Source organism: Schistocerca serialis, chromosome 10 (genome assembly GCF_023864345.2).
Source record: "Schistocerca serialis cubense isolate TAMUIC-IGC-003099 chromosome 10, iqSchSeri2.2, whole genome shotgun sequence".
NCBI classification, from domain to species: Eukaryota; Metazoa; Arthropoda; class Insecta; order Orthoptera; family Acrididae; genus Schistocerca; species Schistocerca serialis.
In genome coordinates, this window is record NC_064647.1 from 38,239,690 (window position 1) to 38,255,515 (window position 15,826).

Genomic DNA, 15,826 nt, shown 5'->3' on the forward strand with positions numbered 1-15,826 from the left:
GCTTTTGACAATGTTAACTGGAATACTCTCTTTCAAATTCTGAAGGTGGCGGGGGTAAAATACAGGGAGCGAAAGGCTATTTACAATTTGTACAGAAACCAGATGGCAGTTATAAGAGTCGAGGGGCATGAAAGGGAAGCAGTGGTTGGGAAAGGAGTGAGACAGGGTTGTAGCCTTTCCCCGATGTTATTCAACCTGTATATTGAGCAAGCAGTAAAGGAAACAAAAGAAAAATTCGGAGTAGGTATTAAAATTCATGGAGAAGAAGTAAAAACTTTGAGGTTCGCCGATGACATTGTAATTCTGTCAGACAGCAAAGGACTTGGAAGAGCAGTTGAACGGAATGGACAGTGTCTTGAAAGGAGGATATAAGATGAACATCAACAAAAGCAAAACGAGGATAATGGAATGTGGTCGAATTAAGTCGGGTGATGCTGAGGGAATTAGATTAGGAAATGAGACACTTAAAGTAGTAAAGGAGTTTTGCTATTTAGGGAGTAAAATAACCGATGATGGTCGAAGTAGAGAGGATATAAAATGTAGACTGGCAATGGCAAGGAAAGCGTTTCTCAAGAAGAGAAATTTGTTAACATCGAGTATAGATTTAAGTGTCAGGAAGTCGTTTCTGAAAGTATTTGTATGGAGTGTAGCCATGTATGGAAGTGAAACATGGACGATAACTAGTTAGGACAAGAAGAGAATAGAAGCTTTCGAAATGTGGTGCTACAGAAGAATGCTGAAGATAAGGTGGGTAGATCACGTAACTAATGAGGAGGTATTGAATAGGATGGGGGAGAAGAGAAGTTTGTGGCACAACTTGACCATACAAATAACAAAAGTTTTATAATTTGCAGGGATATTAAATCAACGATTATGAACCCTTAGTCATAGGTAAGGCAGGTGGCAGACTTCACTGAGTAATAGGGTACTGGCAAATCAGTCTACAAAAGATATTGATTAAAAATACTCTCACAACACATCCTAGAATATTATTCAAAACTGTGGGACACATACCAAATCAAACTGACAGGGGATATTGAACATAAAGAAAGTAGAGCAGCACAAATAAGTACAGGTTTGCATGAATCCATAGGAAGGTGTCAAGAACATTCTGAAAACACTGAATATACACTGAAGCGCCAAAAAACTGGTATAGGCGTGCGTGTTCAAATACAGAGATATGTAAACAGGCAGAATACGGCTCTGCGGTCGGCAACGCCTATACAAGACAACAAGTATCTGGTGCAGTTGTTAGATCGATTTTGCTGTTACTGTGCCAGGTTATCAAGATTTAAGTGAGTTTGAACGTGGTCTTATTGTCAGTGCACGAGCGAAGGGACACATCATCTCCGAGGTAGTGATGAAGTGCGGATTTTTTCATACGACCATTTCACGAGTGTATCATGGAATCCGGTAAAATATCAAATCTTCGACACCGTTATGATAGGAAAAAGATCCTGCAAGAACAGGGTCAACAACGACTGAAGAGAATTGTTCAACGTGACAGAAGTGCAACCCTTCCGCAAACTCCTGCGGATTTCACTGCTGGGGCATCAAAATGTGTGAGCGAGTGAACCATTCAACGAAACATCATCCATATGGGCTTTCGGAGTCGAAGGTCCACGCGTGTATCCTTGATGACTGCACGACACAAAACGTAACGCCTCGCCTGGGCCCGTCAACACTGACATTGGACTCTTGATGACTGGAAACATGTTGCCTGGTCAGACTAGTCTAGTTTCAAATTGTATTGAGCGGATGGACGTGTACGAGTATGGAGATAACCTCATGAATCCATGGGCCCTGCATGTCAGCAGGAGACTGTTCAAGCTGGTGGAGGATCTGTGATGGTGTGGGGCATGTGCAGTTGGAGTGATATGGGACCAATGATACGTCTAGATACGACTCTGACAGGTGACACATACATAAGAATCGTGTCTGATCACCTGCATCTCATGCCCATTGCACATTCCGACGGACTTAGGCAATTCCAGCAGGACAATGCGACACCCCCTCACATTTAGAATTGCTACAGATTGGCTCCAGGAAGACTCTTCTGAATTTCAACACTTCCATTGGCCACCAAACTCCCCTGACATGAACATTATTTAACATATCTGGGCTGCCTTGCAACGCATTGTTCAGAAGAGGTCTCCAGCTCCTCATACTCCTACAGATTTATGGACAGCCCTGTAGGATTCATGGTGTAAATTCCCTCGAGCACTACTTCAGATATTAGTTGTGTCCAAGCCACGTCGTGTTGGGCACTTCTGCGTGCTCGTTGGGCCCTAAACGATATTAGGCAGGTGTACCAGTTTCTTTGGCTCTTGAGTGTAGATGCCAACCATCGTGCCACACCTTTTTTTACAAAGTGTCAAGAACCAGTATTAAGTGAAGAAGCTACCCATATATGTCCTTCAACCCCATATGTATCAATCTCATACAGACAGAAGAGACAAGACTGAATTACTTATAACAGAGTGAAGGCATTTAGGGAGTGTCTCTTTCCCGCAATACATGCGATCGAGAAGGGAAGCAGCCATAATACGTGATGCACTTTGATGTAACCTCTGCGAAGCACCTCACAATAGTTTGCAGAGTATAGATATTGTTATGTACATAGTTCCGCGTAGTCAGCGCGTACACAACTTTCCCAATAGAGCGCGCCCCGCTAAGCACAACAGTGCAGGCGCAGCGCTCGTCCGTCTCCGCACTATGAGATGGCGCTGTCTTAGAGACGGACCAAATTTTGCTTCCGCCGATCTGCGTATTAATATGTAACGCAGCCAATGAGATTGCTGCTAACGTAGAACCTTTTCTCCTCGCGGATCACACTTGCGCAGTGATACCTGAACGCGTGAGGTATTATAACGAGTGTACAGACCTCCGATTAGTCAGTCTGCATTAATCTGCATTAGTCTGCATTTGTCTGTACCAGTCAATAGTCAAGTTTCAGTCTGTGCCTAATAAGATTACCGTATTACTGTAGATAGCCATGAAGATAAATGAACAGTCGCTTTGTCAAGTATCAGAGATATGTGAGAATAAGATTTACGTATCAAGACCAAAGGAACTTCAGAGTGTCAATTGTAAATAGCATCCAGAACCAATTTAATTATTTTTACGCTTGTTAATATTTTAATAAATGTGTGTGAAAATTAATCAAGTTCTGTTTAAAGTTGGTCACCATCAATCTGCTACTCTAAGCGTGCTAGTGGCATTTCTATCGTCTGACCTAACGGCAGAAGATAAACAAGCCACGATAAGACCACGAGACATATTGCTGACACTAGCCTACTTTGTTAGAGTTACAAGTCAAATAATCTGATGGTGTGTGTACCGAAGGTCTTACAGTGCGCACACCACAGATATAGATGGAGGTGTAGATGTATGGGGCAACAATAGAAACTCAGAGGATGGAATGTCATTGGTATATAATGTGCGGTCACGCACTCTAAGGGTTTCTGCTGAGAATAAAAGTTGAAATCATGGCGTGTACTTACTGGAGCAGTCCTGTGACGAAGACCACTTCTTCTTGTCGTCGGCGGACAGCTGGGAGTGCTGCTTGCGGATGGAGCGGCCCCAGCCGGCGGTGAGGTTGCCCAGGCGGGAGAAGGCGCGCTTCACCATGGGCGACGAGGGCACGCTTTTGGGCCTGTGGCAGTCACAACAACACACAGCTCCTCACCACACGAGGGACTCTCGCCAGGACCTGGCAGGCAGCGGCGGACCAATGGCAGAGGCGGATCAGCAGCGTGCCAGCCACAGCTCTCCCACGGGACTACACGCGCACACTCCTCGCTACTCCCGTGGTGGTCTCCGCTAGGAGGGGCATGCAGGTCTGGGTCTGGGGGAGTCAGCTCAGCTCCAGTCCAGTACCACTCGCTATTTCTCAGCCTGTACCACTTCCCTGGGCTAGAATGTATGCCCTTCCACTATACGAATGACCCACAATTGCAGCTCAGTCATAGAGGTTAAAGGTTGGAGTGCAACACCAATCGGGCCAAGTCAGCTCCATTCTCTTACGTTAGCTAGTTGTCAACCTGACATCATCTCGACAGAACATATTGTATGTTCGCTTACATAAAAATTGTTTCTTATAATCCCAGACATTGGGAAGAGAATCCTATGCTCGGGCAAGTCAGCCTCATTTCCTTACAAGGGAACCTCTCCATCGCACCCCTCTCATATCTAGTAATAAGTTGGCACAGTGGTTTGGCCTTGAAAAACTGAACACAGATCAATCGAGAAAACAGGAAGAAGTTGTGTGGAACTATGAAAAAAAATAAGCAAAATATACAAACTGAGTAGTCCATGCGCAAGATAGGCAACATCAAGGATAACGTGAGCTCAGGAGCGCCGTGGTCCCGTGGTTAGCGTGAGCAGCTGCGGAACGAGAGGTCCTTAGTTCAAGTCTTGTCCGCAGCTCGTGGTCGTACGGTAGCGTTCTCGCTTCCCACGCCCGGGTTCCCGGGTTTGATTCCCGGCGGGGTCAGGGATTTTCTCTGCCTCGTGGTGACTGGGTGTTGTGTGATGTCTTTAAGTTAGTTAGGTTTAAGTAGTTCTAAGTTCTAGGGGACTGATGACCATAGATGTTAAGTCCCGTAGTGCTCAGAGCCATTTGAACCATTTTAAAAAAATGCCTCTTCCCTAGCTCTGTGGAAACGCGCTAACGTGAGAGAAAGCGACTGTTATTTCCTTGGGAGTGCTTTCCACGACTCGCCTCGCAGCTGGAATGTGTTAAGCCAAGAGAGAAGAAGGTTTCCTGCTTGAAACAATGAACATTTCTGAACAATTGAACGGAACACATCAATTTAGAGAAGACGTGACTCAACATATTACCAGTGGGGCGCAGAAGGCCTCTGATCAATTACACAACAAAACTAAACAAAAAAAAAAGGTCTTCCATCGCGTGAAAAGTTTAATGTATTTTATTTTATTTATGATTATCACATCCACAAGAAAACCTAAATCGGGCAAGGTAGAAGAATCTTTTTACCCATTCGCCTAGTGTACAAGTTAGGTGGGTCGCCAACATGTTCTTGTCATGTGACGCACGTGCCGTCACCAGTGTCGTATAGAATATATCAGACGTGTTTTCCTGTGCAGGAATCGGTTGACCTATGACCTTGCGATCAAATGTTTTCGGTTCCCATTGGAGAGGCACGTCCTTCCGTCTACTAATCGCATGGTTTTGCGGTGCGGTCGCAAAACACATACACTAAACTTATTACAGTTAACAGAGACGTCAATGAACGAACGGACAGATCATAACTTTGCGAAAATAAAGAAAGTAAAATTTTCACTCGAGGGATGACTTGAACCAATGACCTCTCGTTCGCAGCTGTTCACGCTAACCACGGGACCACGGCGCTCCTGAGTTCACACTCTCCTTGTTGTTGCCTATCTTGCGCATGGACTACTCAGTTTGTATATTTTGCTTATTTTTTTCATAGTTCCACACAACTTCTTCCTGTTTTCTCGATAGATCTGTGTTCAGTTTTTCAAGGCCTATCCACTGTGCCAACTCATAACTAAATCTGAGGGGGATGCGATGGGGAGGTTCCCTTGTTAGTATTAGTTAGTTGTTATCATCATGTATCTAGATCATATTATGTGTCCTCTACAGTACAAATATCCTTGGAAGTTTACAAGAATATCCTAATGGTGTCCAAGTCAGCTCCATCCCCTTCCTGATAGATGGTTGAAAATGTATGTTGTCTACCACAAGAATGGTTCTGAGAGCCTCAAAGTTGGAAGGAAGCTCCTTAAACTGGTCAAGTAAGCTCCGTTTCCTAGCTATTATACAACATTAAACCCAACATCGCCTCTACAGATCATATTGTTACTCTACTGTACCGATGTTCCTGATGGTTTCAGAACTTATAAACAAGATCCTAATGCAGAGGAACTCCGCTTTAGTCAAATTCTATTTGCTAATTCTCAACCCACAAACAATTCCCTAGATTTCAGTGTGAGTCTTCCCATTGCACAAACGATAGTCACAGAGGTTGGAAAAGTAAATGTGCCTAAAAAGTCAGCTCCACCCTTTGTGTGTTATCTAGTAGTCAGATCTACTTCATCTATACAGATCACATTCTGTGTCTTCTGAAAGTCTCAGAAGTGGTAAAGCCAGCTCCATTACCTATCTGTTAGCTAGCTGTCAACCCAAAATTATCTCTACAAGTCCGACCTATACCGTACAGATAGTCCCAATACGCTCAGAAACTGGAAAGAAAGTTCTAATACCGGACAAGTTACATTTATTTCAGTACAACGTCCTAATTTTCAACTCATAAGCATGTCCCCCATAAGCATCCACTGTATGTCGTTCTACAACGTGAATGATCTCTGATAGAAGCTGACAGAGGATGGACAGGACCACCCGATATTGTCTTTTCAGATCATAATGTGTTCCTCAGGTACAATGCCCCTCTAACTTGGAAGTTAGATGAAAGCTCCCAAATCTGGAAACATCATTTCCCTTCTGATAACTAGTAATCATGCCGGCAACATTTCTTTGGATCATACTGTATGGCCTCTACCATACAAATATCCCTTATAGCCTCAGAAGCTGGAAATGAGATCTTAATTCTGGTTAAATCATTCCCATTCCTGAATTTGTCTACATATAAACTACTGACATTCTTTTGAAAAGATATTATCGCTTTAGCTGTAAGCCCATTATTTATAGGCACGATCACTTTCACAGCATTTTAGCTGCATCGTCAAAAGCAATCTGTACAAATTGGAAGACATACTGTCAGGTCCGGTGACCTTGGAGGCCAGTAACGTAAGGCTGAATCACTGGGTCCAGTGCGGCCGGTCCATCGTTCAGTAATCCTTTGATTTAAAAATTCCCGCACTTCCAGATGCCAGTGTGGCGGTGTCCCATCCTGTTGGTAAATGAAGTCGTTCAAATCAGTCTCCAACTGGGGGAAAAGAAAGTTCTCAAGCCTGTCCATATATGTACTTCCCGTAACAGTGTCCTCGCAAAGAAAAATGGACCATACACCTTTTCCTGTGAAAATGCACAAAACACATTAAATTTTGGAGAGTCCCTTTCATGTCGTACAACTATATGTGGTTGTTCTGTACCCTATATTCTCACATTATGACGGTTCACCTTTCCATTTAAATGGAACGTTGCCTCGTCACTAAACATTAAGCGTGGAAGAAAAATGTCATTCTCCATGTTGCCAAGAACGAAATTAAAGAACTTCACACGATATTTGTTACCTTCACGAAGAGTTTGCAGTAGCTGCATTTTGTATGGTTTCATGTGTAAACGTCGACGTCACACACCAAACGGACATCGTGGGCATATTGAGCTGTGTGGTGAACAGATTGCTGCGGACTACTTGTGAAGTATGGCGGATGCATTAGACATCTATGTCAGACACTCGGGGACGGCCCGGCGATTTGCCTTTACACAAACAACCTGTTTCTCGGTATTGTTCATACCATCATCTAATGCTCTGTGCTGTAGAAAGGATCCACACTATACCTAATACGAAAGTCACGCTGAACAGTTATTACTGACCCACGCTGCGCAAAACGTAGAACACAAAAAGCTTTCTATTGTCCCGACACCATTTTTACTAGAACTGAAGTAAGCCCACACTGCTGCTACCTAGCGGGAACCACGTAAAACTCGAGAGTTTGCTCTTTCCAACATTACGTTGTTCACGCACGTTATCTCAAATAACATAATAGTTATGATTTTTGTAAAAAAAATCAGATGATTCTTTTTGACACACCCTGTATATGGGACGAATATACAAAATCAAGTCATGTTCATATTGAAAAAAAGAGACTGGGATGACCCAGCGTTCATAACCAGAAAATATTTGCTAAGTAGCGGACGCCAAAAAAGAATATCACATATAACGCTTCCGTGATTTCTAGAAAGGAGGCAACTGCTAAGAATAAAATCCTAGTAAGAGACTACCAGGTCAGTATAACACCAATAATCTCCACTCGCCATGAGTAAAGGTGTCTGGCGAGCTAGCGGAGTGCCCATATGTAGAAATGGTGATCAAAGTGCAGACCGCATGCGCACTCCACAAGATACAGATCTCTCTCTGAGATCGCAGCTACGTCTTGTTTAGTACAGAATCCCGTGCGCGGGCTTGCTATTGGTAAATTTAGCTCCCAGCCATGTGGCCTCGCAATGCGCTGCTTTCTGCCGATTGAGCTAGTTAGGTATGCTATGATTTTCAGTCCTGTTATTTACTTCATGTCAGTTGCGTGCTGTGCCTTAAAATAGTTTTACGCTGGACAGTTTTGGTGGGGATTAAGTACAATTTCAGTTTGAGGAGCTGGGGTTTTTAATCTGTTTTATCTAAATAGGGGACCGCTAGCTGCTCAGTTTTTACATTATTTCGTAGATGAGCAGAGCCATCTATGGTTTGATCACTATTTCAGCAGATGAGAGCTTGTTTAGCTCACTAGACACTATTACTGATGGTGAGTGGAATTTATTAATATTTTACCTACCTGGTAGCCCCTTATTAGGAATTTCTTCTTATCATCTTATTATGAAAGCTGGATCATTTCATACTCTTTTTTTGCTGTAAAATGACTTGATTATGTATGTTCATCCTGTATGCACTTTTTCATTTTAGTTATGTTTTCTTGCTGCCTTGCATGAGCCTTTCTCTACAAATTTGTACAGATTGCAATTGATGCAGCTGAAATGCTGCGAAGCAGATCGAACCTATAGATAAAGGACTTACAGGTAAAGCGTCTGATCTTTTAAAACTGTCGCTGCCCTGACTTCAAAGTCTGTTGCGCATTGACATTCTCCCTGAGTCGCATTGTATGTTCTGCATCTCAAGAAAAATGCCCATAATCGCGGCAGTAGCCTCAAAGGTTGGCAATGGATGCAAAGTTTCATAACGTCATCTTAGTTCCAGTACTACTAGCTTACCAGAACTTTCCCTCTGTTACAAAATGGATATTTCAACTTAAGATCTTCTAGCTGGATCCCATTACCTATTTTCCACAGGAAGAATGATCCCGGTTATAACAAACACTGTGTAGTTGATCGAAAATGGGATCTTAAATGTCAGGAAGTCAGCTCCACTTCATATCGTTATCTAATAGGCTACCCAAACATTTCTCTCTGTGTGAAACAGTGCGTTCATATAATTCCAAGGTCTGTGATTATCGGTTGCATAACGTCTTTGCCTGACAAGAGATTCCTAAGGTGATGAAGTTAGAAATTTTCTCCTAAGGCGGTGAAGTTACAAATTAATCAGAGTATTAAAACGGTAATAGTATATTGTGTAAAATAGGAAAAAAATTCGCAATGTACTGTTACGATTTTAATACTGTGATTATTTTCACGTGTGTAGTTATTTTGGTTATATTTTATGTATACCCATTTGCAATCTTTTGGGATCTTTTATTGTTGTGTTTGCAATGTCTGGTTTTACAGTATTTCATTTTCTTTACGTTCTTTTAATTTGCAATCATTTTGAATGTTTATCCTACGCGCTGTCATACACTGTCAGTGAAGGTGCTACCTAATAACTTTTACTTATAGCCTGTAGCTACTTTTTATAGTCTTATGTCTAGATTAGTTAAGTCTTACCGAAACTAGCGCCTTCTCTTGACGTACAGTGCTACTAGCACAGGAAACATAGTATTCATCTGTACTCTGATTTTAATATGGCCGTTCGTTAGATCCTTTAATCATTTGATAAACACGTCATTCGTTGTATGTGTGGCTCTAAGGTGCGCTACACATGGCGGCTATGACAGCTCGAGGTAATTACGTTTACTTTATTTGCCTGCCCCCCTTTTTTTATTAATTCCTCCATAAATTTTTCCCCTTTTAAGCTTATACACTTGGTTTTCTTCCAGTGTATCTTGTTCGACGGTCCATCCTTTAGATGGTTCGTTACGACATTGCTGACTAACCGCCCTACTAACCAGAGATATGCATTGCTTTGACAGCCGTTCGCGAGTGTTGATCTGTTTTTTAATTTATCGCAGCTTAGTACCACGCCCCTTAATTTTTAATTTTGTATAATTACATCCTTGCTTTTCCTTTTGGCTTAGAGAAATCTGAGAAAGTCTGTAATGAAAATACCGGGTGATGAAAAAGTCAGTATAAATTTGAAAACTGAATAAATCACGGAATAATGTAGATAGAGAGGTACAAATTGACTCACATGCTTGGAATGACATGGGGTTTCATTAGAACCAAAAAAATACAAAAGTTCAAAAAATGTCCGACAGATGGCGCTTCATCTGATCAGAATAGCAATAATTAGCATAACAAAGTGAGACAAAGTAAAGATGATGTTCTTTACAGGAAATGCTCAATATGTCCACCACCATTCCTCAACAATAGCTGTAGTCGGGAATGATGTTGTTAACAGCACTGTAAAGCATGTCTGGAGTTATGGTGAGGCATTGGCGTCGGATGTTGCTTTCAGCATCCCTAGAGATGTCTGTCGATCACGATACACTTGCGACTTCAGGTAACCCCAAAGCCAATAATCGCACGGACTGAGGTCTGGGGACCTGGGAGGCTAAGCCTGACGAAAGTGGCGGCTGAGCACACGACCATCACCAAACGACGAGCGCAAGAGATCTGTCGGACATTTTGTGATCTTTGTTTCTTTTTGGTTCTAGTAAAACCCCATGTCATTCTAAGCATGTGTGTCAATTTTTACCCCTCTATCTACATTATTCCGTGGTTTATTAAGTTTTCAAATTTATACTGACTTTTTGATCACCCGGTAACTTTGCAACCGAGACTGTCTCTTTATATAATTATGAAAACCGGTTGCTGCACCAATCAGCCTATCATGAAATGGAGTAAGCTTCCTCAACATGTGTCGCAGTTAGTAATTTCTTTTAATGTTTGCAAGGGATAATATTCAGTCGTAGTTTTTTTATTAATTTCCACTTTTGTTTCAGCTAATTACAGCTCTAGGTAGTTCAGTGTATGCAACGGAGCCTCGGTCTATCGTTCCAAAGTTTTGGTCGAATCTCTACTATATTGTGATATAATTTCTGTTCATTTCTTTGTATCAAATTTGATATCATGTTTATGTTAGTTTCTGGAAGATATTAAGCATTCTACATCTATGCGCCGTGATTAAGTTAGAACAAAAAACGATATTCGAGAATTTATTTCTTTTTGACTTCATTTATTGCTGTTACTCCCCATCACGAGCAGCCACAACGAAAGCTGCTACCATTAATGAGCTTTGTTGAAAATTTTGTTGCTAAATCAATAAGAACATTGCGAATTTAGAGTTACTGTATTCCACTGGTTTGCATATACGAGTAGCACAAAGTAGAAGGCTAGTTTACACTCTCGTATAGCAAGAAATCAGCAAGCGTGTTCCTCGGGGCTCCATGCTAGAACCATTTCTTTTCGCTACACGCATTAGTGACATGGGCATATTACGGCCCTTCGCCTTTCCCTACCTATTATTAACATTTACAAAATGTAGTTAATCATTATACTGTGCATTTATTATCATTATTATTATAAAAGTTGATATCAATGTTGTTTTTCATTCTTGAATTTTTTTGTTCCATGTTTTAATACTCTGTTTTGTAGTTCTGAGTGAACTACGATGTAGCCTGTGATAATGTGTCATTAAAAATTTAGTAAAATGTGAATAAATAAAGAAGAAAACGCCACTTTACCAAAGGAAAAAGAACCGGAGCAGTACTAGCTTAGCGATCGTACAGTATACCAAACCACAAAGACAAAGAAGTAAATGCACTCTTTGCGACATGTCTGTCTGTCGCGAGATTTCCACCTTGTTTCGCGTTTGTCACTGGCACAGTTAAGTCGGCGGACTGTGATCACCTGGAGACGAGCGCTGAAGGCATGAGCCAAGTTCCTCTGGAGGGCTTTGAATTGCAAAACACCCGAGGTTCCTTTATGTACCGTGATTACGAGGCGTAAACCCACTATGAATTATTTACACCCGATAATTCAGCTCTTGTATAAAAGTCTCATAAGTCTTGTTCCCTTTTGTCACTTTGTCGGTGAGTAAAGTTTGCTGTGCCTCTCTGCGTGAAAGAAAGAACAGCCTCTGGCCGTCATGCAAACAACTAAGGATAACGCTTTTCCGCGAAGAATATCCAGAAAGATTTGTTATTCAAATCGCGTGAAAAATAATCGTGGCTGTACAGATAAACAGCAGTATTTCCCTCTCTTGGGAAATTATACTATCGAAAAACATTGCGAGTGTGTTTCTGTTGACATACTGAATCTGTTGGCGTGTTTTAACTTCTTTTGTAATAATATATGAAAACAAAATTTGGACCATGGTAAAAATGCAAACGAAGCCTTTGGAAGTCTTACACAACGCCTTATCCATTACGATATATTGCTGACTGCAGCGAATATTTCATTTACCATCCGTTCTGACAACAAAGATTATCACTATGCTTCACAGAATGTGGTTCCAGCATATTATATACAGAAAACAGAACGTCAACCATGTTACAGCATTAGGCTTCTATTATTGCCATAACGAATGACACACTGCATGGTGTCATACCTATGATAATCATATACTGATAAACTGTGAAGTGTGTGGCGCGTTTCAAACCGTACTCATGAGTTAAGACATTTTACAGATTTTCACCTCGGCTGTTGTTGAACAGTATTCGCTTTATTAAAGCTCGGACTTCCGTAAACTGTATACTTGCCACTTACACCCTAGGCGGAAACGCTCCATAAATCAGTTAAAATGTATTTTAACAAATATATGGCTGTGGTACCCTACATGCAGAAAATAAATGAGATGCTCATGAGTATTTGCGTTAAAACATATGTAAATGAAATGCTTGAGTACGGTACGTATACAGAATTTTATTCTTGACTACAGTAGTGCGTATATTTGTACAGAACGCCACTATTGACAATTTGGGACCATAAAATTACCATACACTATGTGATAAAATGTATCTGGAGACCTGTTAGTGAACAGTAATATGGGATGCTTAAATGCGAACATTTTAGGTTTGGCTTTACCGTGATTGTTATTGACATCAAATGAAACAACAAGTTTACTGTTACCAGTCACTGTTTATTTATCGTCAAGACGCATTTCAAAGGTTTTTAGTATGACGTGTGTGTGTGTTGTGTTACGGTTTTTGGAAGAACTTAGGACACTGTCTAGCGGAGAAACAAAACATCCTTGCAGAACATGTTTTTTTTTGACAAAAAAGTAAACGTATGTCTAACGATAAACATAAGATAAGTGAAATAAAGGACCTCCAGTGCTCGTAGGTTCCTTCCACTGTCGTAACACATCACATGTGTACTGTCATATTTTGTAAACAAATATGGCGTCTGGAAACTATTAGGCGCAAGGATCATACAGCAGAAGAGAGACATTATTACAGAATACAAAGAATATAATCATAACAACATTATTACAGAATAACTTTCGAAGGATTTTGGACATCTTTGTTTTGAGGTGTCGAATACATGCGTTGGAATACATATTTCAGGTGGTATACAAATCCGATTTTGTCAAGATTTTGTCGAGTATGAAGTTTAAGCTATATAAACTTCACAAAATCGGATTTATATTCCACCTGAAGTATGTACTCCAAAGCATGAATTCAAAACCTCAAAACAAAGATCTCTAAAATCCTTTAAAACGTATTCTGTAATAATGTTGTTATGATGTATATTCTTTGTACTTTGTGATAATGTTTCTCTTTTGCTATATGATCCTTGCACCTAATAGTTTACAGACGCCATATTTGTTTACAAAATATGGCAGTATACTTGTGTTACGACAGTGGAAGGAACCTGTGACTACCAAAGGTCCTCTATTTCAGTTATTTTATGTTTACCGATAGATATACGTTTACTTTTTTGTTAAAAAAAACCAAAACCATCTTCCGAAGTAGTGTTTTGTTTCTCCACTAGACAGAGCCATAAATTCCTCCAAAAATCGTAACACAACACACACACACACACACACACACACACACACACGCGTCAGACTAACGAATGTAAATGCACCTGATGATGGGAGTTTACAACTTTGAAAAGCGCCGTGGACATAAATAAACAGTGACTGTTAACAGTAAACTTGTTTTTTCATTTGATTTAATATGGGGTGTATCGATCTTTCATCTATATGACAGCTTGAAATTTACTGGGGACAGTTTCAATGAGACATCTTAATGTCTCTGGAGCAATGGCAGCACATTCTACCTCAAGAGGAGAAATCAGAAAATGCTGTGCTGTTGGATACTGGGATCTACAGCGAAGTCGGCGTTCTAGCTCATCCCAAAGGTGTTGCATTGGGTTCAGGGCAGGTCAGACCATTTCAGGAATGTTACTGTCAACAAAGCACGCCTCACAGATGCTGTTTCATGGTACAGTAAATAATAATACGATCAATCATTGTCTCTATACCATTTCCCTACTGTGTATGTTGCACGATTATGTAAAATGTGTCCATATCCTTCCCCTTCAGCATTTGCTGAGGCGCAATAAGGGAACCCCACACACTGACCACGAAAATCACTCCTGTACTGTAACACCACCTCCTCAGTGCTTCAATGTTGCCACCACAGGGACTAATGACCACAGCTGTTAAGTCCCATAGTGCCCAGAGCCATTTGAACCATTTTGCCACCACACATGGCGGAAGGTAACGTTCCCCAGCCATTCGTCAAACCCAAAGCCTTTTATCGGATTGCCACTGGGCATTAATTCACCATCTCAAATCACCCAGTTCCAGTCGTTTTGAACTATGGATTATTGAAAAGTTTATCGTATCTACCATATACGGATCCTCTCGTTTTCTACTAACAGATCCTCTCGTTTCCTACTAATCGCACATGTGCAACTTCCTTCCAGATTAAAACTGTGTGCCGGACCGAGACTCGAACTCGGATCCTTAGCCTTTCACAGGCAAGTGCTCTGCCAACTGAGCTACCCGAGCACAACTCATGACCGCCCTCACAGCTTCAAATCCGGCAGAACCTCGCACATATGAAAAAGTCTGGGAAACGAAGCGGTTATAGTGGTTACAGCAGTGTATTTTGCTGATCTTCGCAATGAAAGTACTATACTATGTGGTCAAAACTATCCGAACACCCCCAAAAACATACATTTTCATATAAGCCACTGTGCTGCCACCTGTTGGTAGATACTCCACATGAGCGACTTCAGCAGTCATTAGACACCGCGAGAGAGCAGAATGGGGCGCTCCACGGAACTCACATGTTCAGGTGATTGGGTGTCACTTGTGTCATACGTCTGTACGGGAGATTTCCACACTCTTAAACACCCCTAGGTCCACTTTTTCCAATGTGATAGTGAAGTGGAAACGTGAAGCGACGCGTACAGCACAAAAGCGTACAGGCCGACCTCGTCTGTTGACTCACAGAGGCTGCCGACAGTTGAAGAGGGTCGTAGAGTGTAATAGACAGACATCTATCCACACCATCACACACTAATTCCAAACTGCATCAGGATCCACTGCAAGTACAGGGTTATTACAAATGATTGAAGCGATTTCACAGCTCTACAATAACTTTATTATTTCAGATATTTTCACAATGCTTTGCACACACATACAAAAACTCAAAAAGTTTTTTTAGGCATTCACAAATGTTCGATATGTGCCCCTTTAGTGATTCGGCAGACATCAAGCCGATAATCAAGTTCCTCCCACACTCGGCGCAGCATGTCCCCATCGATGAGTTCGAAAGCATCGTTGATGCGAGCTCGCAGTTCTGGCACGTTTCTTGGTAGAGGAGGTTTAAACACTGAATCTTTCACATAACCCCACAGAAAGAAATCGCATGGGGT

The 15,826-nt window shown here is 41.5% G+C and overlaps 1 protein-coding gene across 1 annotated transcript in view; it reads right to left on the minus strand.

The window, feature by feature from the left end:
* Positions 1-15,826, minus strand: part of LOC126425212 (uncharacterized) — a 194,479-nt gene that overhangs the window by 47,334 nt on the left and 131,319 nt on the right. The window contains exon 3 of the mRNA XM_050088167.1: positions 3,504-3,655. Coding sequence (XP_049944124.1) covers positions 3,504-3,655 — 152 coding nt within the window. The remainder of the gene's footprint in view (positions 1-3,503; positions 3,656-15,826) is intronic.